This window comes from Pelodiscus sinensis, chromosome 17 (genome assembly GCF_049634645.1).
Source record: "Pelodiscus sinensis isolate JC-2024 chromosome 17, ASM4963464v1, whole genome shotgun sequence".
Taxonomy (NCBI): domain Eukaryota; kingdom Metazoa; phylum Chordata; order Testudines; family Trionychidae; genus Pelodiscus; species Pelodiscus sinensis.
Window position 1 is genome coordinate 34,094,329 of NC_134727.1, and position 26,332 is coordinate 34,120,660.

The 26,332-nt window shown below is 42.6% G+C and overlaps 1 protein-coding gene across 3 annotated transcripts; it reads right to left on the reverse strand.

The window, feature by feature from the left end:
- Window positions 1–4,509: 4,509 nt before the first annotated feature.
- Window positions 4,510–25,913, reverse strand: HNRNPH1 (heterogeneous nuclear ribonucleoprotein H1). Of its 3 annotated transcripts, XM_006138207.3 has the most exons (14): window positions 25,721–25,913; window positions 24,777–24,887; window positions 13,191–13,325; window positions 12,278–12,433; window positions 11,936–12,079; window positions 10,236–10,374; window positions 9,029–9,207; window positions 8,532–8,603; window positions 8,319–8,452; window positions 8,083–8,218; window positions 7,644–7,727; window positions 7,458–7,508; window positions 5,964–6,056; window positions 4,510–5,277 (listed from the first exon to the last, which is right to left on the reverse strand). In XM_006138207.3, exons 2-14 carry the CDS (start codon window positions 24,823–24,825, stop codon window positions 5,159–5,161), a joined length of 1,491 nt encoding a protein of 496 aa, XP_006138269.1. In that variant the 5' UTR covers window positions 24,826–24,887; window positions 25,721–25,913; the 3' UTR covers window positions 4,510–5,158. The 3 variants fall into 3 exon arrangements, with proteins under 3 accessions (XP_006138269.1, XP_006138270.1, XP_025034841.1); XM_006138208.4 differs by lacking the exon at window positions 25,721–25,913 and having other exon boundaries at window positions 8,319–8,431; window positions 24,777–25,049; XM_025179056.2 differs by lacking the exons at window positions 5,964–6,056; window positions 25,721–25,913 and having other exon boundaries at window positions 24,777–25,051.
- Between the last annotated feature and the right edge of the window lie 419 nt (window positions 25,914–26,332).

The following is a 26,332-nucleotide window of genomic DNA, read 5'->3' on the forward strand; positions in this document are numbered from 1 at the left end:
CTCTGTTCTGAAGGAGTGCCCTGGGACTCACCCCCTGAAACGTGCACTCTCCATGCTCTGCAGCAGGGTTCCTGGTCCATTCTCCCTCCATTGGAGCTGGGGCTGAATGGGTAGTTAGGGAACTTCATCTGCCTGTTTCATTCCCAGCCCTAGGACCCAACAGAGGTTACAAAAGGTTGGAGGCAGGCTGGGCTCAACTTCCTGTCTACTGAGCCAGAAAAGCTGCCTCAGATACCACTTGCATTTGACCCAATGCTTTCTTAACTGCTCTACCATGTCTTTATACAGCAAAGCCAGCAGGGACAGTTAATCCTCAAGGCTATGTCTACACTCGAGGCTCCTTGCACAAGAAATATGCAAATGAGGCTAAGCATGGAATATCACTGAGCCTCATTTGCATACCTAATGAGCCACCATTTTTTGCAGAAGTGGCTCTTGCGCCAGAAGGAGCTGTCTACACTGCCCCTTCTTGCTCAAGAAAAACCCTCTTGCGCAATGCCGTTATGCCGATTATTTTCAGGAATGGCATTGCACAAGAGGAATTTTCTTGCGCAAGAAGGGGCAGTGTAGACAGCTCCCCCTTCTGGCGCAAGAGCCTCTTCTGCAAAAATGGCAGCTCATTAGGTATGCAAATGAGGCTGTGATATTCCACACTTAGCCTCATTTGCATTTTTCTCACATAAGAAGCCTCGAGTGTAGGCATAGCCTTGGGGATTCACCAACCCAGGGAGGAATGCTGAGCCAAGTGCTTTCTTTCTGCCCAAAGAGCTGGGCAGAAGTTAAAAACAGTGGCCATGAAGAAATGGACCAAGTAGAGGTCACTTTTTTTCCCTCCATACGGAATAGGACAAAGATGCATGGTAGGAGGGAAAGCTTAGGGCCATGTATTTTGTCTCTCTTGTTTAATAAGGAGTGTGAAAAGAGGCAAAGAGATGGCCTGGACTTCGGGGTTGACGGCATTAGGATACAACAGAACACAAATGTAATGGAGGAAGTCAAGATAGCTGGCAAAACCCCAGCCCAACCCGCCCTTTCATTACATGTCTCACTTTATCTTGTCTTGCTGTTCTCCACCCTTAACACTAGGGTCAACCTTGCCAACTTTCAGCCCTTGTTCAATCAACATTCACTTCCTCTCTTGCTGCTGATATGCTGCAGGGTAAAGTCAGACATAACGAAAGGGAGGACTGGACTCAGCAAATGAGTGCTGATGGATTAGCAGGCAAAGGCTGGTTGGCAGAATACTAGGAGTGATAGATGGTTGATGCTGAAAGCCCAGAGCTTTAAGTTGAACGAATTATGCTTTCAGTGAGTTGTTCAACCCGAGGTGCAGGTTGAACAAAGATGAGGTGTGCAGTATAAGTCAGAATAAGCACAGGAGATGGCAAGCCAGGAATGGAAAGCAGAGAGGAAGAGGTAGGTGGATGGCAGCTAATAGCAGCCTAGTGGGACACTAAAGTGTTATTCAAAAGGGAGTTGGAAGCAGGAGCAAAGAAGCCCAGCATTCCTATGGCTCATCCAATCTAGGCAGTATGAGAGGACTCAGTGATGTCTGCTGCATTAAGTAGGGAGGTGTGATTCCCAGCTCAGATATCCTCATATGCGCTCTTGAACTAGAGTGCTAAAAGGTGTAGTTGTGGCATATGCTCCACACACTAACCACAAACCCACTTAGACCTGCAGGCAGTTGGCATGGCCAGCATCTGCTACCACAGCTACATTATTTTTAGCACACTAGCTCATCAAACTCATGTCTACCACCACTCCAGCTCCTTGTACAGATGTTAGATGACAGAGGCAGGGTCAGATAGAGCTGGAGAACTAGCTTCCAGCAGTTCCTGGCTCAAAGATCACAAGGGGTTGAGTGTTAGTTTTAGAATAACTGCTCTAAATAAACATGGCAGAGAGGAGTGGCCTAGGTGGAAGGTAGTTCAGATGTCAGGTGAGAGGGGTGTGGATTTGAGTCCTGTTCTTACTAGCATAGCTAGGTAAGACAGGATTAAAAAGCAATAAGTAACAGTGGGGGGGGGGGGGGGGGAACTAGCAAGGTGAATAGAACCAAGAATAAAGCCAGTGAAGGGTGCAAGAGGGCAAGCCTGAGGATCTGATGCAGTAGAGACATTAATAAAGCATGGTAGAGGAATAAAGATACAAAACCAAGCCATACCAAATAAGAGATAGTATTTTGGATCTAAACCAGCTGCTGTTTACAAGAAAAGCTCTTCAATTACACTTCCTTTTAGGGGGTGAGGAAGCAGGGACAGGTGTGATACAGTTGCATTACTGTTGCTTTTCATGTACATGTTCAGACTGTTGACAGTCATGCAAATCTCAGCCTGAGAAGAGAACAAGCTACTGGCGAGTTGGTGAAATTAATGCACTGCTTAAAGGGGAGGGACTTAACTTTGTAGGAAGCTTATTTGCAAAGTCGAAGTTCAGTAAGCTAAAATACATTTCATATTTTGGTCATTTTTGTTCAACCCAGATACTGTACTTTTGAAAGATACAATAGCAGAGATGTCCGTTTCTTAAACTACCTTCTCAGGCCTCAGTGGATGTTTTAAGATAGGATGTAGTTGTGCCATAGAACAGGGGACTCCAATTTTCAGCTCTGCTGCTTGTCTGGGGTACCCAGTATTATTCATACATTAATCTCCGTCTGTAATTCAAAGATTAAGTCCTGTGATGAAAGCTACCTACACTTTAAATATTCCCTAGCTCTAGTAGTATTGGGGATACATGAATTGGAAACTACAACATCAAGTGAATTAGCTTTCCTAGAAGAGCTTGAAGGACTAACTCATTTGAGTTGGTTAGCTTGCAATTACCAAGTCAATATAATAAACAATGGTCAAAGTACTGTTTAATTTCTTTGTACTGCTATTGTGTTCATTTTTCAATGTAGTTAAACTAGTGCCCTTTTCCAGTATGGACATCTATGGCAGCTAAATGCTTTCTCCTTCACTTGTATAGCACCTGAATAATGAGTTATTCAAGTGTGAAGTACAGTCAGGGGCATATTTGTGTTCTGATGGCCTCCCAAGAGAGTGGGGGAACAAAGCACATTGGCAGTTGTTAGCAAGAAACCACAGCACCTTAGTATTTCCGTACAGATTTGTCAGCCATGTTACCGCACGGCCCCTATTGTGCTGGTCTCCAACCTTTTTAAGCATGAGAAATTCAAAAAGTGAAGTGCAATCCAAGATCTACCTCAAATATAAATACCCTTCTCCGTGGCTCCACCCCTGCTCACTCCGTCGTCCTTTTCTTGCCCATCCTCAGTCACTTTCACCAGGCTGGGACAGAGTGTTGGGGTGCAGGCTCTGGTCTTGGATCAAGGGATCTGGAGTGTAACAGGGGCTCTGAGCTGCTCTTGGGGCAAGCAGTTAGGATGTAGGAGGGATTCTAGGTGCAGGCTCTGGGACAGCATTTGGATGCAGAGGTGCTCAGGGCTTGAGGGGCAGGAGGGGATTCATGACTGGTCGGCATTTGGGATGTGGGCACCAGCTGGACACTGCATATCTCAGGTGGCTCTTGGTTGGTGGTGCAGTGGGGTTAGGCAGGCTCACCCTGCCTTGGCCGTGGACCACTCCCCCTTAAGTAGCCAGCAAACTCCATCCCAGGTCCTGTTTTGCCGCCTCTCTGCTCTGTGGAGAAAGGGTACAGAGTGGGCACCTTATCAGTGATCCTCCACCTCTTCCCCTGCCCTGCACAGAAAGCTCCCCAGGGGAAGGGGCAGCTCCAAGGGAAAGGGCAGGAGATGGGCAGCTGATAATCTCTTGGCCAAACCAGTCAGGATCACCTGTCAGACTCCAAGATCTATCAGAAGATCCCAATCTACTGGTTGGTGACCACTGCCCTATAGTGATTTAAGTTTTGGACTGTGGTAGGAAAAACTAAGGCCCAGAAACAAATCTGGGTTGAATATAGGTTATAGAGCAGCTCTAGGAAGCTTTATGAACATAAAAGTTTGAGATGTGACTCCTCATGGAATTCGATGCAGAATCTAGTCTACATAGAAATGGTAACTCATTCTAGCCTCAAGCAGTGCATCTGCAGCATGTTTTCAAACTCACAACAGTGAGTCTCAGGACAGATCTACAGGTTCAGGATCATGAAACTTGTAATATACCACCTATGTACAAGCTCAGGCAGTGTTTTTACTGCTGTTCTTAGCTCCCTGCTATAAACCCCAGGACTCTGCATCTATAGACATGATTATAGACCGCTTTTAAAAACGGTTACCACCGAATCAACATAACCAAGTGGCACCAACTAGGCAAAGGAATAGATTCGCTTGTCAGAAACAATAGTCTGTCCAGGAATGCAATACAGAATGCTATTCATCAGCAGCACTCCCAGCAGTAGAACTAGATAGGCTGGCATATGTATGCTACTGGGTTAGCAGTACCTAAAATTATCTGCATCTGTATGTGCAAGAATGTCAATTACAACTCTTCACCCCTTGTAGTTATGAAGGATGGAACACAGAATATCAAATGGAGAGAATAGTTTTTAAAAGGAAGATTTATTTAACAAGTTTCACTTAGCGCAATACACCTAAAAAAAGAAATCACCATACAATGAAAGATTAACTCAGGCCTCAGAATTTTATACGAACACCAAGACCAAAATCCTAAAGTAGCTGTATCACATCTCAACATGTTTCCCCATTAACTTAAAAAAAAAGCTTAAACGTGCCTTACAAGATATTAAAAGAAAGAAACTAGAACTAACATGCCAAATGTTCACTTTGAATTGCAGACATAGCCCCTATATTTCAGTTTACAAAAAAGCATGTTTCTCAACATGCATTCAAAACAGTGTTGGATGTAATATGGTAAAAGAGCAACATTTAACATAATTGAAACAGCTTTAACCTAAATACGCTTACTGTTTAAATACGCCCCTACAACAAAACTAACTTGAGAAAAAGCTGAAAATTGTTTAACAGTTATAGTCTTTACTCAACTTGGTTATTACACCCTAAGTGAATGTTTATTTCCATGTGTTCAAAAATACTGAACCTGAAGTTTTAAAATAATCCTGATTTCACTTACAGTAAAGCATAAATCACAAGCTTGTATTGCAAAACTGTTAAACTTAGTTTTTTGTTTTGTTTTGTTTTTTTAAAAAAGGTTGACCAAAAGTCAGTCAGTTACATTCCCCAGCCAGCGCTCATATTGGACATGTTGGACATCCCGCCCATTCCATTCACTCCCATTGATGCGCGGTTTCCACTGCTGTAGTAACTGCTGTTCATTGCGCTTTGATTACCTAAAAGGAAAAACAAACAAATAATTGAAAAGTTTTCCTATTTATCATAGTACAAGACTGGGTGAGAGATTCAACTCCACACCCCTTTCATCCTCAAGTGCTTAATTCTTGAGACTCAAATCCACTCATCACCTTGCACACACTTCACTACTACTACCACAGACAAACCTTCCAGATATTTAAAAATGAAAAGTTGTTTCTTTCTTCACCAAAATAGTCTGTTATTTCACTGAAAGACCTAAGTCCATACACTACATTTCTAGTATATCCTGCTTTTATTTTGGGAAACAAAGCACTGGCAAAGGACTGTTTTTTTTCCTCACGTTGGTATAACTAGTAACTGCAATGGAACTGCTCCCCATTTATACCTACGAGAGAGAAGACAACAAGCCATAAAGCTTGTAGTTACTGGAAGGGTGGATTTACTTAGCTTATGTAATGTAGCTACCCAAACAGAAATGGATCCACTTTCCATCTTTCATATTTCAGAAGAATTTGACTTTTAGAAAACTAATTCCCCCTAATACCATACTTTGAAAACATATGCCAACAAAAGCTCTATTTTAAGGTGGTGCTGCCCATCAGCTTATCTTTCTTTGTCCTTACACTCCTACAAAGAGATCCTTACACACGATGTGCAAGCCAACTGTATGACAACCACCTAAAGCTTTAAAAAAACATCTTACCATATCCGCTCATGCTGCTTTGAGTGCCATAGCCTGCTCCATAACCCCCACTCAGCTGCTGATTAGCAGGACCACCATAACTGGATTGGTTTCCTTTCAAGTTAAGGATATGAACGTTAATACCTTGACTGCCAACAATCTGTCCAACAAACAGATCTACATACTACCAAATTATGAACGTCCTAACAGATGTTAGCCCTTGTGGTGCCACATATCTGGTCTATTTAGACACCGTTCTGCCTATTTTTCTTGTTTCTCACTAGTAGAAATTTGGCCAAGAGCAAGATACCTGTGATTCTAAATGGTATTTAATCTAGGCTAAAAAAACCAATTAAGAATAGTAACGTTGTATTGCTCCCTACTCTATTTCACCAGAAGAGCATCAGTTCACTCATCACTACGTAAGTCACCATATGTCTGAGGATTTAAGGCTTAAATAGTCTAAATAGTCTACTCAGCTACAAGAGACTTTAAATGGGGTGCTATATTTTGGTGTGTCTCATCCCCAAAATGCCCACTATTCAGAAATGCAATTGAGAAATGTCTGACAATGCGTAGCAAAAATCCATGTAATGGATTTCTGGAAATTTTTTATAGTTAAGCCAACTGAGACACCTCTGTACTTTCAGAGGCACAGGAGAAGTCAATACTAGGACATCTGGAATGTCAATCCTTCAGACAGTCTGAGACTTATTCCTACCCTGTATTTGCATGCACCACATGGGAAAGTTTCTATACCTGTATGAGAACTTGGTACGTTACTGAGTCAGCAACTACTACTAAAAGTTCTCAAACACTCAAGCTCCCTTTGAAAAGTACAATCTGCAAGAGTACAGTACCCTCTACAAAACACTAGTTGAAGTTATGAAATATGCTTTTAAAAACACTTAAAACAACATTACAGTACAGTATTCTGAAATAATGAAATTTCATTCCACAATCAAAGTGCTTTACAATCACCACCCACACACACACACCCCCACCACAAAGATATAGAAGCCAACCACCACTTCAAGATTTTATCTGAGGAGACCAGCAAAGTAAATTTCAAGAGGAGTATCTACTTTACCATGTTGCATCCAAGCTTCTATTGCTATGAGAAATGGTTCCTCAATAGCAGTAACAGGACATTACTGGACTTAAACATATTTTAAACTTGGTAATTTTAGGTTTGCTATGATATCTTAGAGCTTAAGTTTTTAGAGTGGGGCTTTTTTGCTCCCTGTTTCCAAAAAGATTTACGCTGACACTTTACTCATGAGATAGTTGTAAGTTTGATACACCCTCTATCAACGCTTGGTCGGGGGGGGAGGGGGGAAGGGGGGAAGAGAAAGAAAAAAAAGACAGGACAAGGATAACTAGCATCTCCCATACCACTTGTGCAAGATCACATACTTATAGAAAGCACTCATATCATCACACTCTTCACATTCAGCACAATTTATTTAACAACCTAATTAATTGTTTTAATGTATTCCCAAAAGGTTTATATACCTGGCAATGTGCTAGTGTTCCAATCTTGAACTACCCCTTCCGATTCCTTGACTGTGTGATTAAGACAGAATGTTGAATTTCAGTTTTTATGCCAGGCATAGAATAAGCAGGAGCTGCATAAAATTAGCCAGCTTTGTTAAATATCAAGTTTTGGAATAAAAATGCAGTTAGACTGTTCACACATACCCATTGCTCCCATCATTTGGCTGCCATATGCACCACCACTTCCTCCTGCTGTAGAATTCAAGAAGAGTTCTACATATCTGTGTTCTGAAAGGAAAAGCATGTTTAACAGAGCATTGAAAGATGTATCGGACATTATGATGTGTGGTACAGAGTATCATCTCAATTTAAGATAGCTCAGATGTCTACAGCAAGTCTGGCTTTAGACTAATTCCTACAGAATCCACACAATCTGTCAGGTCACACCAAATAGAGGATGTGAACTATACAAACCCTATTACACGTATAACTTTAATCCATCTGTACATCGACAGTCTTGTCTTAGATAACTATTCTACCATGTTACAAAACAGGAGGTCACCGATAATTTTAATACAAGCTTTCAGCTGTAGTGTTTTCACTTTTCTTCAAAGACATCTTTAGGAAAGACAGTCACACTTACGCATATTTGCTTTGTCTTTGGACATGGCGGCCACAGCATCCTCATGAGTAGCAAATTCAACATCTGCCTCTCCGGTCACTCTACCATCTGGTCCAATTTCAATGTGGACTCTTACAGGGTTCAGAGGTGAAAAGAACTAGGTAGAAAATATTTACATAAGATTTTCTTCATCTGGCAAAATATTGTGGTACATTTAGGAGAAATTGCTTGTTATACACAAAAGTATTTGAACTCACGTTATAAATGTCGTTCTCCGTAGCTCTGTAAGGTAATCCTCTCATGTGTACGCAGTGACCAGTTGTGCTTTGGAATGTAGAACTCGCATCTCCGTATCTATGGTCCGACATACCTGCGGAGAGAAGAGTCCATTCTAGATCTTTCAGATGTATTGGCAGTTACATTTTGGATGTATTTAAAATTTTTTACCACCCCTATTAAAGAAGACTTACCTCTTCCAAATCTATCAGAACCAAAGCCATAGCCATCACTGTATCCATTGTAGTCATCATAGCCTCCATAGCCTATAAAAAAAAAACAAATAAAATACATTAAAATGCTTGTCCTACATAGAGAAACTAGTATGCAACATACTAAAAAATTTGAAGCTAGACTTCTGCTTCTTGAATTTGATTTTTCCAGGTTTTAACCACACGCCAATAGGTATGAAATAGTATAACGTGCAATATAGGTTATGGTTTTAAAGTACAGAAAACCCCCGACTCCGACTGCCCGAGTTACGACCCCCCGCACTTACAAAAGTGGTTGTAAATGCGGAAGGGGCTGAAAACCCCCAACTTATGTCCTCAGCCCACATTTAAGACGGCACATGGCGCCTATCGTAAATGAGAGTTCGAGTTACGACTCCCCCGACTTGCAACGTTTCCTCAGGAACCAATCACATTGCAAGTTGGAGGCCGCCTGTAACTGAAAACCTTATGATACATACCTCCACCATAAGCTCCACGTCTCATTCTTTCAAAACCACTTCCTCTGCCAAGACTGTTATAGCCCCTTCCAACACCAGGCCTGTCATAAGGACCTGGCCTCTGCATGGCCAGTAATTTGCGGGGAGGATCATAGTGAGTACGGACTTCTGCTCGACTACTCTTGAAGATTTCAATATACCTAGGATGTTTTCCGCATAAGAAAGATAGTCAGTCTTTAATTCTCCACACAGGAATATTAAGTCAGTATTAAATTGAAATTAGAACAAGATAGTCTAGTCATAGCCTTGAAACTGGCAGTCTATTTTAAGCCAGGTTTCTTTGTTATACAGGCAATGACAAATTCTACTCAAATACTATTTTACTTTCAAAATAGTGAATTTTCAAGAAATTACAATTACTGAAGGGTTTATAGGCTCCTCATACTTAACAGTAGCCCAGCCTTAAGGGTGGGGGAGCATGTAAAGTTTAAATTTAATGGCTGTCAAAAAAAAAAAATAGGAGGGAGACAAGTCCACTCAACTCATCACTTTCATGTTTTGCGCACGCGGCAATACATAAAGAGGGTTAAAAACCTAGTCTCCACCAAGATTTTAACCCATCAGAAGTCTATAAAAAAAGCTTTGCATATGTGCTAGTCAACCCACCCTATGCTTCAGTGGTACAGCATAGGAAAAAAATGCATGCTTCAATGAAAAATAGTCACAAGTAAAATAGAATAAAAACCCTTTGTGACAATTTCTTGAAAGCTATGCTTATTACATTGAAGAGTAATACAATAAGAAAATTTGTTACATTTCAACTTATAAAAACAAGTTTAGAAATTATCACATTTTCTTATGGTAATAGGGTACTATATGTGTCTTTACAGCTAGAGATATTATAGGTGCTACTTGAGAAATTTAAAGCCATAATCTCTCAACTTCTGTCAGTTTTTAAGCTATCAAATTTATAGTTTAAAAGTTAATTGAATTTATCCTCATTCAGTACTTAAATTTTCAATTTTGTAGGATGAGTAAATATTATATGCTATGTACACAAAAAACAAGGTGGTGACAATACTTTTACTTACATGATTTAAGTTAGAAATTCAAATACTAGACTAAGTTTTAATTGTTTATGAATCTGTCCTTTAAGAAGAGAGAATATGGATTTAATTAGCATTTACCATAAGAAAAGTGACGTATCCAACCAACCATCCATCCCCACCTGTGCCCTATTCTTTCCTTGTGTTTCTTTAGAGCCTTTTCAGCTATTTCCTGTGAAGCAAACTGCACGAAGGCCTCCCCCGTACTCCTCCCCTGGAAGTCCACCGGCAATGTTATCCCATTTGGCACGATTTCCAACCCTTCAACCCAAGGACAAATAACCCCAGTAGGGGGCAATATTAACATCACAAGCCCAGGCATGAATTTTTCTTATAGCTTTAAATATACCAGAAAGTTAACACTTGTAAGCGAATGGTATGCTAGTTCTAAATTAGCATTCTAACAGAAAACATGTCAACATGAAACTTCACTATTACATACCATTCAGTTTACATTCTTAACCCATCCTGCTGTGCAGAAAAAAAACTTTTACTTTGTAGCAGTAAAATCAATTTTCATTGAATAGTGCAGGGTGTGTTAAGACAAGTTAAGCAGAGCCTCTTAAGAGAACTTTACGAAATGTTTCAATCTGTTAAATTCACACAACTTAAGTCAAACAGTAACAGCTTTACACATCGTAGTATTTATAAAAGTAACATTCATATAAGACAATACTCTTATACAAACATTTTAAATCTCTAAATCCAGTATTATACATGTAGAGTACCGCTTATCTAAGAAATTCATGACTCGTTTCAGAAGTATAACTGCTAAAGAGAAAGCAGAACTTTGCATACAAGGTACATGTATAATTTCTACCACCACTGCTCACAAGTTACTTGTTAACCACACGAACAGTGATAAACAGTTCATTTATATGCTAAAAAAGGGTCACGTTCAATACATCAATTTGCCAAAATACACAAAACAATTTAGTTGCAGTCTAAAATAGAATAATCATCAGTTTTCAGCCTACATTAAAAACAAAAAGTGTCCTTACTAAACCTTTAACAGGGTGTCAAGTGCTTTGGGATTTTTTTTTTTCCATTAGACATTCTAATATTCAGGATTATAACTTAAGCAAAAGTCACATTTAGAAGTTGACACTTTCTGCTTTCAAACAGACAGGTAAGGTTTAGGCCCAATCAAGATCTAATTGTATGCATTTGTAGATCTCATTCCAATTCCCAAAATAGGAAATCAATATTAAAAACAAATTGGCAAGTATTCAAAGTCATAAAATTTACAATTCAGTCTTTAACCCTAAAACAAAGTTCATAAAACACTTATTCAATGTGAAGAAACCAAACTTCTGTATCACAACTACTCTGTACTTAATGACAGAACTGTACAATATTGACTCTACATACCTGAATTCAGAAATTTTAAGCCTAACATTAGTCTGTCATCCTTAAAGATTCCACCCATTTTACTGAGTCCAGCAATAAAAAGGCTCAAGCATGTATGTGCTTGACTGAGCAGCATGAGTGGAATGGCTAGAACAGCATGTAGAAATTAACCTCAAATATTTAAATATTCACTTTAATTCTCAATTTGAAGAATACAATTTTGACTTTTCTATGGAGCTAAGTAAAACAAATGTGTTTAGATGGAGTTATCTAGATAACCGATATTTTAAACAAGCAGATAACGATATTTAAAAGCTATTAGCTATTCAGTATTTATCTGCAAACAGAGCTCAATATAATTTAACACACTATGGCACAGTTTGCCCAGTTGAAAGCATTAATGGGCAAGAGTTCAGTGCTACTGATGTGCACTGACCCATAATGCTACAGCTGATACTTATACCCCACATACCTGAAAAGAACTGTACAATTTCTTCTTTGCTACAGCCAAATGGGAGTCCTCTAAGACGTACAAAACCATCATTAGCAGTATCAGGGCTGTTAGGACCAGTATGCTTCAGAACCCAATCCATTTCAACGTTGTTTGACTTGAAAACTGTAAGAGGCACTTAGAATTAATGAATTTTGGAATGCAGTAAAAACCATTTTAAGTCATTTGCCATTTGAGAAGATAGCCAACCGGTATAATCTTAAAATTCACTTAAATCAACTTACATGCATTTAAACACCACAAGTTATAAAAAGAGAAGCTGATACGAACATTTAATCGATTACTAGGCCAATTAAATCAAACCTTCAACATATCTGTGTCCCATTGTTTCTCTGTCTTTCTTCAGTGCCAATTTCACATCATCTTCTGTTTCAAGTTCAACAAAAGCTTCTCCACTTGGTCTGCCTTCTCTTGTATAGATGAAACGGATGCCTGAAGATCCATTTTGAATTTTACATTCTATAAGAGAAACCCCAGACAGTTCTGTTCATACACGGATCTGAATCACTGCTGTTAAGTGTTGTTCCTGGAAATATTCGCTTTAATCCTAAATGGCTATAGACATTTACTATAATACTACAAAGATGACTGTTTTCCTTCTTAGTTTAGCTGAATTTAAATAGTCTTTTTTTAAATTTACTATTACGACTGAAATCAACTGAGAGATGCAAGGCAAGCTTGCCTGCCAGCATGCCTTGAAGGCAATCAATACCCAAGATGAATTGAGTTATAAAAGAAGCTAAACTATACCCCTCTTACAGACCTCTAAAGACGACACTGGGTTTTTGCTTTTTTTTTTTTTTTAAATTTAATTGAAAATACTCAAAGCCTTATTTAAGGCTGCAAGAATGCTTATCCCATCTGGAAAAAAAAAACCAAAACAACAAATTGCAATATGGGACTTTAAATCTGTTCAGTAAATAGTGAGTGTACTTGTTCATGCAAATACTAAAAACATGCTGTAAGTTAACTCTTACTTACGGTAATTAAGTACTTCAAAAATGCTACTTATTTTGAGTAGCGAGGGTACTCTACAGATTTCCTCCATTCCCTGGTGGTGCCTTGACTCCCCACAGGACCCCTTTACCACTTCCTCTGACTAACCTTTCTTGGGACGCTATGGAACCTGCCTCTCCCCCCATGCGGCTAACAAGTGGAGTGGCCAGTTCCGCTTAGGATGTTGCCCAAGCTGAGGCAGCCCTCGGTTCACACTTACCGGAGAAGAACCTTTGGACCTCCTCGGCGGAGCAGGACCAAGGCAGCCCACGCACCTTCACCACGAAGCCCTCACCGCCCTCAACATTCAACATCATGCTGGAAGCAAGACTTGGCTCAGATTCACCTTCCGTTGCTGGGCGGGGCAGGGGAAAGGGGGAGAGAAGAGAACAACACACTGAGGCAGAGATAAAATTCTCCCTTCCCACAGCCATCCCCTTACTCCAGAGTACTGCCTTTTAGTCCCATCTCCCCGCCCCTGCTCTACCACCTCCCCCACTCCTGCATGGCTGATGCTATTCAGACAGGCTCATTCCTCCAGCCCCAACTGATGCATCCTAATGGTGGGCAGATTCCACCCTATGCTCCTTCTCCCCTGCATGTACTAATAGCGGTGCTCCGCAGCAACCTCAAAGGTCTGAGCCTAGTCCCCAGTCAAACAGGTGAACCTGCAATGAGACTGTGTGCTTCTGTTTCCGTGAGCCAAGCCCTGTTGCTACACAAGACAGGCCCAAGCTGTAGCGACCCCCTACGATGTTCATAGCAGACTCTTCCTGCTCACTGCCAGGAGGGCCGGAATGAGGGTGGCTAGAAGACAGCTCTGAGACAGATGCTTGGGCAGCCTACACTAACCAACCCCCCCCCCCTTCTTTTTGCACATGCATCCTGGACCTCATTTTCAGCAACCCTGCAGCAGTTGAAAGACTATGCAGCATGCCTCTGCCATACATACATGGCTTGCAAAATGGGAAGGGGCGGGTTAAGCGAACGGCACATGCTCTCTATCAGAGGATCCATTCTCCTTTCCTAGTCACAGTGACGTAGGGAGCATGCATCCTTCTGCCACTCCTCATATCTCTGGTCAGGCCATACACACATGCACTTCCTCCATAGAGTTTTCAAAACAAGGGCCCTCAATCCCGCATAGCTAGTAGGCCCAGCCTGTACTGAAAACTGTATGTGCACACAATTACGCTTGAATAACTCCAACCACTTCTGTTCTGGTACATGCAGCCCTGTGGATCCCAGAGACAATCCTGGTGCAGGCTCCTATCCTCACACGGCCCCTAACAGAGTAGAGGGGCCAGACAATACTTTGTGGTTGTCTTAAAGTAGCAATATCTAACCAATTAGGAAAGAAACTTCTGGCGGGAACAAGTTATTCCATTTATTTTCAATACAGTTTCATGCTCCTTTTTCAGACTGCAGGATCTGAGAGCTGACACAAGAAACAGGATATAGAAGAGGAGACAGTCATTTGATCCAGTACACATGAAGTAGGGATGTTGAAAATCAGTTAAATAGGTAACCGTGTAACCACTGAAAAGCTCAGTTGCACATTGCAGACTCTGCAGTATAAAGCTTAAATAAGTTTTGTACTGCAGAGCCTGCAGCAAAGCCTCCTCTAGAGCAGTACTGCAAGCCCTGCCAGCCTGGAGCTGACTAAGTGTAATTACGACCACTAATGCTTATCGGTTAAATGGATAGTTGTTCATGCTCAAACATCCCTAACCTGAAGGCTGCACGAATAGAAGAGACTGAGCCCTGGCTGAAAACTAACATTAAAAAAAATAATTAAAACCAGATCAATGTTAATCTATTTAATTAAAAACTAATGCAATTTTACTAGTACAGAGGCTGGCTAGAGAAGTCAGTCCAGGTACTGGAGGTTCAGACCAGCAACAGGATGGAGAAACATGGTAGAGGGACAGCAACAGCTATTCTAAAAGCAATGGCAATGTGGCAAGGCTAGTCATAAGGGGTTCAGCCTGCAGCAGCTACAGATTGGGGGAGGCAACACACACAGTGGGTACAACCTGGGCATAGGGCACCAAGTTTCAGATAACTGCAGAGGGAACAGCCATGTAGCTGGTGAGAAGCAGGACAATTGAAACTGCTGGCTCAGAGCAAGCTCAACTGCAGTGATTCCCTAGATTGTGGAACCTGGTGTTTCCCCCAGGCACACACCAATGCCTCAGCCCCTCCAACTTGAAGTGTCCATAGGGGAGTATCAGTGAAATGAGGCCCTACCCTCCTCTCTCCAACATAGGAGAAGGGGGGGCTGAGTCTTCCTCCTGCAGTGAAAGACAAGTGCAGCCTCCCCTGGCACAGGGAAGGTGCCAGAGACCTGAGGTTGGGTGCTGGGGGGAGGGGCGAAAAGAAATAGAGTGAGGTCATGAAGCTAATGCCTCAGAGCACCAGACTGCTGCCAAGAGCCACACAGTCCTTTGCAGCCAGCTGAGTTTTAATGGCTATCAGCAAGACCGGTCAGTTTCCCTGGGACACTGCAAGATTTAGATTACAGACACAGCAAGAAGAGCAGCAAATCCCAGCCAGCATTATTAGCCTTAAGCAGGGGAAATAATTCAGTGGTAACCATTAGCATTAGGGATGTTACAATGTGTTTACTTAGGTAAACGTGTAACCTAAGAAATGTCAGTGGTTACACATTTACATACTGAGAGCCCTGCATGTAACCATGAAGGTTGACCTTTGAATCCAGGGTCATCTGGTTAACAGTTTACACTTTTGCATCCCTGATTAGCACTAGTGTTTGCTATGAGCAAGTAATAGCATTGTCAGGATGTTGCCATGACTGGAACCAGCATTTACAATTTCACAGAGCAAAGATTCTTTTCAGCCTCTAACTACTAATTAGAGAGTCCTTCCCTTGTACAATAAGAAAAACAGCATTTGTTCTACAGGATTTAAATAAAATTCACATACAATGTGGGTCTTCACTTGCTGTATTATTTCCTGTTACTGACCCAAAACCAATATATTGTATGAGGCATTCTGGCTCAGCAGTTCTGTACTTTGCTCTGGCAAGCCTGCCGATAATGGTTGATCTGAACCACAAGTTCTGGCAATTCTCCCAGACTCCACCCATCACTCTCAATTGCTCTGCTGAACATGCATAACAACTATACATTCTCTCCCACCCCATGCCCAGCTCTTAAAGAATGCCATGTTAGCAGCATCTAAGTCCCATCTCCATGTTTTAGGCATGATTTCTAAAATGGTGGCAATTCTTAGCGGCAAATGTACAGTAGCTCCAGTCTGTGTTCAGCACTATTCCAGCTCCACCTACTGACTTAGTGTAAACAAGGCAGGCTAAATTTACTGTTTGTGTACTGAGAAATGCTACAGATACTTTTTTTCCCTTTTGCATCTAATGGAACAGTTAACACAATAGCTCCTACAAAGTCAGTGATAAAAGGTCTTCCAACATTTTAATCCTTGCTCCACTACTAACATATTGGCTTCCAAGCAAGTTGTTTTGGTGGCACTTGTATAAGCAGTCCAGTAATATGCTGTCGGAAGGATACAAATTTAGCAAATGTTCTGATGGAAATACGAAATATTTCCAACCAGGTAAACAGATTTGTACGATTTAAGTTGCAGACAAGACTACAACTTAATATGGAGGACAACAAGTCAGTCCTTTTAATTTCCAGATTTAACAACCTCAGTGATTTTAAAACCAATTACTGTTTGGTCTCCTTATTTATTCACAGAAGTTTCAGATGATATTAAAAAATGAAAATCCAAATTTTGGAAAAAGGAAGGCGCTAACATCCAGGTATAAACAGATTGGTCACTAACGGTGCTTGTTCACACAAGCTCTCTCTTATTAGATGCTAGCAGTCATTTAAAAGCCATCAGGGGGAGAAAGTAGCATAGCCTTTTCACAAAGCAAGTTTCAGGGTGCAAAAATTATTTATTCAAAGAGCAGTACATTTTCAAGGCTGCAGAACCCCCATTGCAAACTTATTACAAAGAGATGCCATAAATGCTGAAATAGCTACATGTAAAATTTTTGCAGTTCACACAAGGCAGCTGAAATAAATCACATGTTAAACAGTGCCCAGAATTATGGGGGAAACAAACCCACAGATTCTTTCGGTCTTCTCATAAGAATGTGCATTCTCTGTAATTCACAAATGCTGCTCTTAAGACCACTACTTCCAAAAGTTTTCTAAGAAAAGTGGAGGAACTCTATTTCCAGTGTCAAACTCACAATATAGGTTCATACCTTTCCAGTTTATACTTGACTAGGGTTAGAACACAATTAAAGCTTGCCTCAGCTAAGTGCCATGAAGCAAACATCCATAATTCAAAAAGCTGTGATGGCTTGTTCAAGAGTTCAGTAACTATCTCAGTGTCTGGGTGTAGTATATGGTGCAGTAGCCTAGAATAACTATTTATATATAAAGCTCAATTAGGAATGTAAAATTTCGATTAATTGGCTAATCCAATAGCAGGTGCAATTTGTACCAAGAACTACAAATCAACTAGCATGTCAACTATAAGATAGTGATAGAAATGTAGCCGTGTTAGTCTGGGGTAGCTGAAGCAAAATGCAGGACAATGTAGCACTTTAAAGACTAACAAGATGGTTTATTAGATGATGAGCTTTCGTGGGCCAGACCAGCTTCCTCAGATCAAGTAGTGGAAGAAAATAGTCACAACCATATATACCAAAGGGATACAATTAAAAAAAATGAACACATATGAAAAGGACAAATCACATTTCAGAATAGGAGGGGGATGCGGGGGGGGGGGGGAGGAAGGCAAGTACTTACCTTCCTTCCTTCCCCCCCCCCCCCCCCGCATCCCCCTCCTGTTCTGAAATGTGATTTGTCCTTTTCATATGTGTTCATTTTTTTTAATTGTATCCTTTGGTATATATGGTTGTGACTATTTTCTTCCACTACTTGATCTGAGGAAGCGGGTCTGGCCCACGAAAGCTCATCATCTAATAAACCATCTTGTTAGTCTTTAAAGTGCTACATTGTCCTGCATTTTGCTTCAACTATAAGATAAGCATTTGTTTACTGGATAGTCAACTAGATGTTCACATCCCCTAAGCTCAATGTTTTCAACCTGTGGTCTGCAATCTTCCTATCCCCATTCAAAAGGGGTCTGGCATCTCCATATGAAATGTTTGGGGGGGTCTTCAAATGAAAAAGGTTGAAAAACACTGTTTTACCTTATTTGTCGAAAGTTCCCTCAGACAAACCCTCATCTTTATTGGGGGAGAGCAATAAATAACATGCCTAATCTATTCTCTCCCCCTTTGCACCCCACCCCACCCCACCGACCAATTTAAATCCTGTTTAAATCAACTGCGAACTGTAAAAGCCTTTTCCAGCCATTATATTACCAGCAAACAAAAGGCTCAGTGAACCTGCACTTTGTAATGAATGTGGATGGTAAACAAGCAGCAGTGCATTTTTTTTTTTGTAGTGGAGATGCAGGTAGGAAGAAAAAGTAGCAAAATGCTGCTTTCTGAAGATTAACAAGAATAGCGACAAGCATTTTTTGCCCACTTATGCAGTACTGTGTAACAACATGAGAGCTTGTCTACACATGGATTTATTTGGGAATAGCTATTATGTTTAAAATTCATATCCAACCTTCAAGTGTAGACATTTGAGTTAGTACTGATATAGAATGCATTCTAACAGTCGTCCACTATGCTCTCAATCAGTTTATTTAGAAAGTTTTTTCTGACATTCTACATACAAGTTTGTGCCACATCTATCACTGGATTATAAAAAGTTTATGTTGCAGGAATGTGTGTTTCCAGTCACGTTGAAAACATCGATGAAAGAGTGACCTATATATTAAGATTGGCCAAGAAGGTTTCTGCACCAGTGAGAATCCGAGAGAGTTGAATGACTTCATCTACCTCAACTACACCTGAAGAAAGACTCCTTCTCCATATCATGAATTAAATAGCCATTTCCAGATGTTTTTAAACAAGAAAACTTGAATTGGTTGCTATTTCTTGTAAAACATGTCATATGTAAGTCAAGCTCATCTCACACAGTCTGACTCACTACTGTAGTTATTACACTTTAGGTGACCATGTAATTTTGATATTTTGACTATAAAAGAGCCAACAGCAATTGAACTAGCCTTAATCTATGTGCGGATCCCAAAGTTGTGTTAGCAAATGTAAATATACAGGCTATGTAATGGGTGTGAATGGGGTGTCAATGTTTAAGAAACACCATATTTTCAACATTTTAGAATTATACTTGGTCTCCCATACCCCTGACATTAAATTCATGGCTTTTCATTAAAAAGCAACACTGAAGTGGAGTTTTCTACATTCCCCTTTCTGGGGAAGGTTCAGAAAGGTATTTCCATCCTGAAATTAAGCAGATGGAAATGAAATTTTAGTCTGCTTTTGGGAAAGACAGCACAGAATTTCTGTAACAGCAAAAATTCCTGGGAGGACTGCAGAGGCTAAATGTCACTAGACATTTTAGATGATGTGATCTGCAGAATTGAAAACTGAGGTTTTGCTTTAAAACATTATTCTCCCTTGCCTGAAAACATCACATTCTACAGTTTAAATAGGAAAATATATTGCATATGCTTGTTTGCATGATTTATGGGGTCCAGTAATTAATTTTAATACTGAAGTGACTTACTGGCATTAGGAGATAAGGGTCAAATAGGGGTACAAACTGGTCCAAAATTGGAAGGCTGGGCCTTTACAACAAAATTCCACATAGCTTTTACTCTTCCTCATGTGTGGTTTTAAAACCCTGACACCAGGTGGTAGGATTTTAATGAATTTGAAAAACAAAGTAAACAGCATTCTGAAAGTCTGCATTCATAACATATCAAGCTTTAAGATTAGAATATTGGACACTATTTATTATATTGTACTCCGTACAGATATAGGTGTGTCTTGGGGTGTATGTATCAAACCAAATTTAGAAAATAGCCATAAGGACAGGACATCTCTGCATACTTACAGACAACAGCTAGTTTCCAGTAATTTCACAGACTAAATTCTAAACAAAATTCTTCTTTCTGAACACTATACTGAGGTCATCAGATTCTATATTGTTGCCAATAATGACCAGTATTGCTCAAGGCCCTGGACTGCCATCGAAAGCTGTATTGTCGGTTTACACCATTTGACAGATGTAGTATTATAAGGAAGCTAATTTTAAACTAACTAAATGAATAATCAATGGGCTTTCCATCGACTATTTGATTAGTCTATAAGGGGCCTCTACTTTTGCACTGTAGCAAGAGCCCTGTTGGGCTCTTGCTACAGTTCAAAAGCAGAAACCCCTCAGGGAGGATGGGGCCAGCAGGGGACTGGCCCCCCACTCCCTGTGGAGCCTCAGCTTTTGAAATGAAGCCATTGGGGCTCTTGTACATTTAAAAAGCAGAATTACAGTAGAAGCAGCATGAGCAAAGACTGCTTTAGCACCTGCTCATGTCATTTCCTGCTATGCCTCTACCTCCTGCAGAGATGGTGCTGGGGGAAAACTGTCTTTTAAGCTAGTTCCCCCCACAGCACCAGGTCCTGCTCCTCCCTTCCCCCGCCTTGCTGCCTCTGATAGAGGCAACAAGGGGGGGGGGGGGCAACTAGTCTCATCACTAGTCAACTATCTGCTTACACCCCTCTTAGTATTCAACAAAAATCCTACGGTTTTATGTATTTAGCTCTATAAATCCATTCTGGTGAAGAAACTTGCACACTAGCCAGGATCAGTCTGAAATCAGTTAAACCAGACTGATTCATATGTTCAGAAGAGATTGCTTGAAAAATGCATTTACATACCAGACATCTGAATAATGAGACCAATGGAAAGGAAAGTATTAGAAAGGGTTTCTAATTTGGATTGTGTTCAGAAACATGATCCTACAGTATTGTCTTTTTTGAAGGTTTTTCTTCTTGTGCAGAAGACCAGACTGGGAGCATAAATTCATAACGGTTAGATACGAGAAATCATGGACAAAAAATACTGGATTTATGGCTCATTACAACTGCCATTACCCACTAACTATGCTTTGTCTGCAAGGCTGTACTAACACTAATGGAAACTTAAATTTAGCATGGGATTTACTGCAACTAAAGCGAAGTACGCCTAAAAAACCAGTTCTGCAGGTGGAGATGCACTGTGAACACTTTGAAAGCAAGACAAGCTGTAACCATATCTACACTAAGCGCCCATAAGAACTAATCCCAAATCAGTCAATGGAGATTTTTTTTAGGTAAATTTACCCCAATTTAAAGTCTGAGGAGAATTTTTGTTGTTTCAAGGTTTCCCTTGGGCATTTTGGTTTCATTTCCTTCAATTTCACTCCTCAACATGTAAACTGCAGCAGCTATCTACCGTCAGAAAACTATGTAAGGCATTAAGCACCATTCATCCAAATTGGTCTTTCAACCATAACTTGTAGCTTACAGAAATTTGTCCGCTTTAAACATTTCACTCTGCAGCACTAACATCTATGTAATGTGCTTATCTTAAGTCCCTCTCTTACCTAACTGAAAAACGGAAAATTTTAAAAGTTGTAATCTGAATGTTTTAAGACTTCAGTGGAGAGTTAAGGTTTTGGTCCTTCCCAGAACTCCCTACCATAATAGCTGGCTGATCAGATAGTTGCTTACCAATCAAATTCCAATTATGATATGGGCAAGAACCTCTGATGATCACATTTAAACTAAGGCTAATTATAGTTGAACTAGCATTTAAATATTAATCCTAGTTTCAAGATAAGCAATTGAACCAGCTAACCAGTTGCTGCAGGATTTGTCCCAGACAACAGCTTTCACTGTAGATTGACGCAGGAGTTCTACAAAAGCTTTGTCCAGACTCCATAATGATTTCTAGATTCTTTATGTTTTAGAAACATGTCTAGCTGTTTCTCTTTCCTTTACTGAAGCTTGAAATCCACTGCAGGGCATGATAGACTGTAAGGTATGTGGTTAAATCCTTGGCTACTGACTGAAGTTGTTGCCAGGACATGTATCTGCCACATCTTTCTGATGATAGAACTCAGAATTCCTTTTTAGCTGAAACCAGAAAGCCATTTCAGAGAAGCGTAGCAAAAGATTCCTACCACTTAAATCGAGCAAAAACACATTAAGACCTACACTAGTTACAGCATCTACACACCCAAGTGTAATTATTACAGGGAGAAACTCATGACCTAGTTATTTCAACAGAAAAAGGGAGTGCAGCCTATGTTGTGGAATGTAGAGAAAGTTTAGTCTGTCTGCTTTCAGGTTTGTAGCAATGAGAGAAGAAAAGTCTCCTGTATTAGTTTGCAGAGGCTTAGTTTCCAAATGAAAGCTAGAAACGTGGTTCATGTTTTCTTGTATGGTATTTTGAATCGGTTTCCTATTAAAGGAGTTGGGGAGATAAATTAGTTATTAACAGTCAATTCCAAAGGTAAAGTACAAGCACCACAGGTTTAAAATATTACCAACCTGTGGACAGTCTGTTTACCCAAAGTCATATGCACCAAAGAAAGCTAAACAAATGCATCTTACGATACACTAATCCATAAAATGTAGAAGTTATCTATACTTCTAATTTTCCCTGGTGCAATATGCGCCTTTAAAATAGAAGGCAAAGTACTATTGTCAGAATGTGAAATGACCACATCCCTGTACCCAAAGTAGTCAGTCACTCCTTGTGACAAAGATTTTCCTCTATTTAATTAGGTTCAGCACACATATCTGAGAAAAAAACATGACAACAGATATCTTTTCTCTTCTCTCAAATAGCCACCCTCCTGTTTCTCCTTTATAACCAGGACAACAGCACTATTACTTATTTAGGATAGACTTCATGGCAATCCACTAAAGTACAGTGCCAAGTTATAAACCCTGGGTTCGTAGCCACCTCTCTCAGAGAGGGTCACTTCAGGCCAAGAGTGTAGCTTTCACAGTAATGAGATTAGTTCTTGCTACAAACTGTTACAAGATTTCTTTTTTATATACACACTTAAGGGACAAATTTTCAAAATTTGTCAAATTTTCTTGAATTCTGAATATTTGAGAATTTAAGAATTACCAGACTTAAATTTTAAAGAAACCTTTTCAGAAAGTCTAGGGTGTTACACAGAATTAAACATAATCAATCAATGGTGCTTATTCCTATGGAACCCTGGCGAGTTGACCTTGGTGGTCATGCTACACTAAAGTTATGATCTCATGTGTTGGGGAAGATACCTACTTCAGCACTTTTACTTTATCACTTAAGATTATGGAAAAACATATCCCTGACCTTGCACACTGAGAAAAGTGCCATGTACACACTGGAGGTGGTTTAATTATTCAGGGGGAAGAGCTCTCTCAGGTTGGCAATGGCAATATTGTATGGTCTCCTATGTACCTGCTGTGAGGCAGATGCAATGGTACAGCTCTGCTGTTGCAAGGTCTTAAGGGTAAACATTATATGATGCATAATCAGCACAGGAATATTCTCTCTCCTTCAGACCTAAGAATGGCATCTCTTGTGTACCTCCTACCAGAAAATAGGAGTGCTGCTGCAACAGTCACTTTCAATATTAGTTTTCATCTCACCACTCAAGGGAGTCTGAACAATGGTTCAAAGCCTCCTCTTCAGGGTGGAAGCATGCATCTCAGGGCATGCTCAGCTGCATAAGAAACTAACTAGTTTGCTATATGGTTAAATCAGAGCTAGACAACAGCAGCGCATTGAGGCACAAAAGTTGGGTCTCCATAGTTGCTCAGCAAGGACTTCTTTAAAAAAATGTATCGAAGTGGGGGGGGGGGGGGGGGAGAGAAGAGGGACCTGACAGGAGAAAAATTAGTTAGCTACCAACCAATGGCAGACAAACCAGAAACTAAAAAGTTGGGGGGGTGGGGGAACCCTCTAAGGTATTTCACAATTGGCATAGCTCAACAGTGTAAACAACACATTTTATGGCTTCCACAAATTTCTGTGGTTAACTTAAGGAGTCAGGGTTTCACAATATTTATGCTAATAACTAGTAGTAGAAGTCACTACAATTACTGGAATGAATATTTCATCCATAATGAAGTCTTGAATATGTATCCTTAACTGCCGAGCAAATGCTACTGCACGTTTTTAACGAGCATAGTTAAGTGTGTTAAAAACGGCCAGCGCACTTCTACAGAAGAGGAAGATAAACGCCGAGGGTGGGGGGGGGGAGCAACAAAGTCATCTGAATTGTGCGCGCCTTTACCCCCCGCCATTCTCCGCATGGGCGGTCACAACCCAGCAGACTGGCGACTCTCGCGGTGCTCCCACCCAAACTATTCCCAAAGGCGTGGATAAGACGCAGCTTCGGAACGAGGTCTCTCGGGGGAGAGGGGGGGCTCCAGAGAGGAAAAGGGAAGTGAAGCTGCTTTTGCGCCTTCGCGATGCCAGGCAGGGCCTAGGCCGCAGTGGAAGCCTGGCTCGATTTCCGCGGCGGCCTGTAGGCCGCGATAGAGGCCTAGCGCAGAGGCAGGGCCGCGCTCTGATCCCATCCGACGCAATCGGCTTTCGGGGGCTCTCGCAGGCCGCCGACGGGGGACCCTTTACACCGCGGGGGCCTTTCGCCAGCGAGGGACCCCACCCTTTTGTACGCCACGAGGCTGGAAAACGGGGGGGGGGGGGATATCGTCGCGGCGCCCAAGGCCGCCAAACGGCCACTTCCGGGCTCGCGCGCTCCGCGCGCCACCCAGGCTCAGGCGATCCCCGCGCGGCCACGGCTCGGAACGTTCTAGAAGGGAACCCAAGGAGCGCGCGCGGGCGGGCACGCGCGCTAGGCAGCAGCGGCTACTCACTCAGGCCAGGAATTTCTCCCTCGGTCTCCTCGCTGCGGAGAGGGTCCATCTTGGCCACGCGCTCTCACGGTCCCGCGGAAAGAAAAGCTCGGCAGACGGATGGCTTGATCGCTAGACAACAAAGGCAGAGGGCGTCAGGCTAACACCCCCCCAAGGCAACTGCCTCCCGGGCGCTCGCGGTTCTTTTGTAAGTCTGAAGCGGCGCGTCCAGCAGCCCAGCCCCAACTGCCTCTCTCCCTTCTTCTCCTTTCACAAGCGGGCGGGTTCTGGGCAGGGTTATAAATAGCCGATTACACCGTTGTCGGATTGTAACGTCATCTTAAATAACCCCGCCCCTCTCCTCCACTGCCGCCAATCAGAGACCGGCTCGCACGGCTGCGCAGTACAGCCGCGAGGCCAAAAGCAGCCCCTGGTGTAAGCGACAGCGGCTACTGGAGACGTCAGAGCCAGCCGCGAGGGAGGGGGGAGTTCAGCCGCTGGGCGGCGCGCGCGCTGGCGCCATGGCGGGAGGGGTGTAAAGAGTCACTGACCTACGCATCAGGGACAGGGGAAGTGGCGAGAAAAGCAGTTGGTGGGAGGGGGCGCAGCGAGGCTGCTCGAGCGCCGCGCCGCGTGGGGAGGGGGGAGGGGGACGGCAGCAGGAGCCGCCCCGCCTCAGGCAGCTGGCGGAGGAATAACGGCCGCCCTCAAAGACCGCCCCCCCCCCCCTCCGGCGCGTCACGAGCCGCGCGCCCCGCACAATGCTGCCAGGCGGTCTCCCAGGGCGGGGGGAGGGGCGCTTCAGCCGCTCGGCTCGTTTTCCCCCGGAGAAAGCGGGCGCCTGAAGGAGGCCGCTGCCGAGCGACCCAGCCCCGCGCCGAGCGACCCAGCGGCGAGGCCGCCCCGCCCCGCGCCACCCCTGCTGCGCCGGCCGGGAGGCCCACGCGTGACCCGTGCCAGCAAACCTGGCCGCGCTGTTGCGTCCGGCAGAGGCGAGCGGTCACCACCCCCGAGGCCGGGCCGCCGAGCGAGAGGGCGAAGCGATGGCTGCGATCGTTCCGGGGAAAGCGGCTGGGTCAGGTGCTCCTGGCTCCGCCTCCCAGGGGCTTGTGCTAAGGGCCTGAGCGACCGGCGGGCTGAGCTGGGGGGCAGGCGTCTGGCTCCCGCCGAGGGGGGCAGGGGGAGCCCGGGGGGTAACCAGCAGCAAACCAGTTAAAAGCAGCGGAACGGCCCGAGCGCAGCAATTGCCGCACTGTTGTCTCGCCCTCGCAAACGGGAGAAGGGGGCTGCCCGACTGCCAATGGGCGGGGTCCGAGGGGGGGCTCCGTGACTGCAAATGAAGGAGGAAGGCAGCTCACAATGGACTGTAATGAGATGCCGCTCTGGCTGGGGGAGTACGCTTTTATGGTGCATTTATTTTAGCAGAAAAATCGGGACCCTGAGCTGTTTTGCATTTATTTTAACATGGCAGCCACAGGCTACCACCAGAATCGGGACCCTGAGCTGTCAGGCATTGGGCACACAGAAACATAGATGTGGTCTCTCTCGTGCAGAGAGGGGTGGTTTATTTGGTCGCC

Coding starts and splice junctions, on each gene's coding strand:
- HNRNPH1 (XM_006138207.3), bottom strand. CDS start 24,825: ATGGACCCTCTCCGCAGCGAGGAGACCGAGGGAGAAATTCCTGGCCTG. Junction 8,453..8,531: donor TTCTGATAGATTTGGAAGAG/GTAAGTCTTCTT, acceptor TGAAAGATCTAG/AATGGACTCTTCTCTCCGCA. Junction 8,219..8,318: donor CGGAGAACGACATTTATAAC/GTGAGTTCAAAT, acceptor TTTTCTACCTAG/TTCTTTTCACCTCTGAACCC.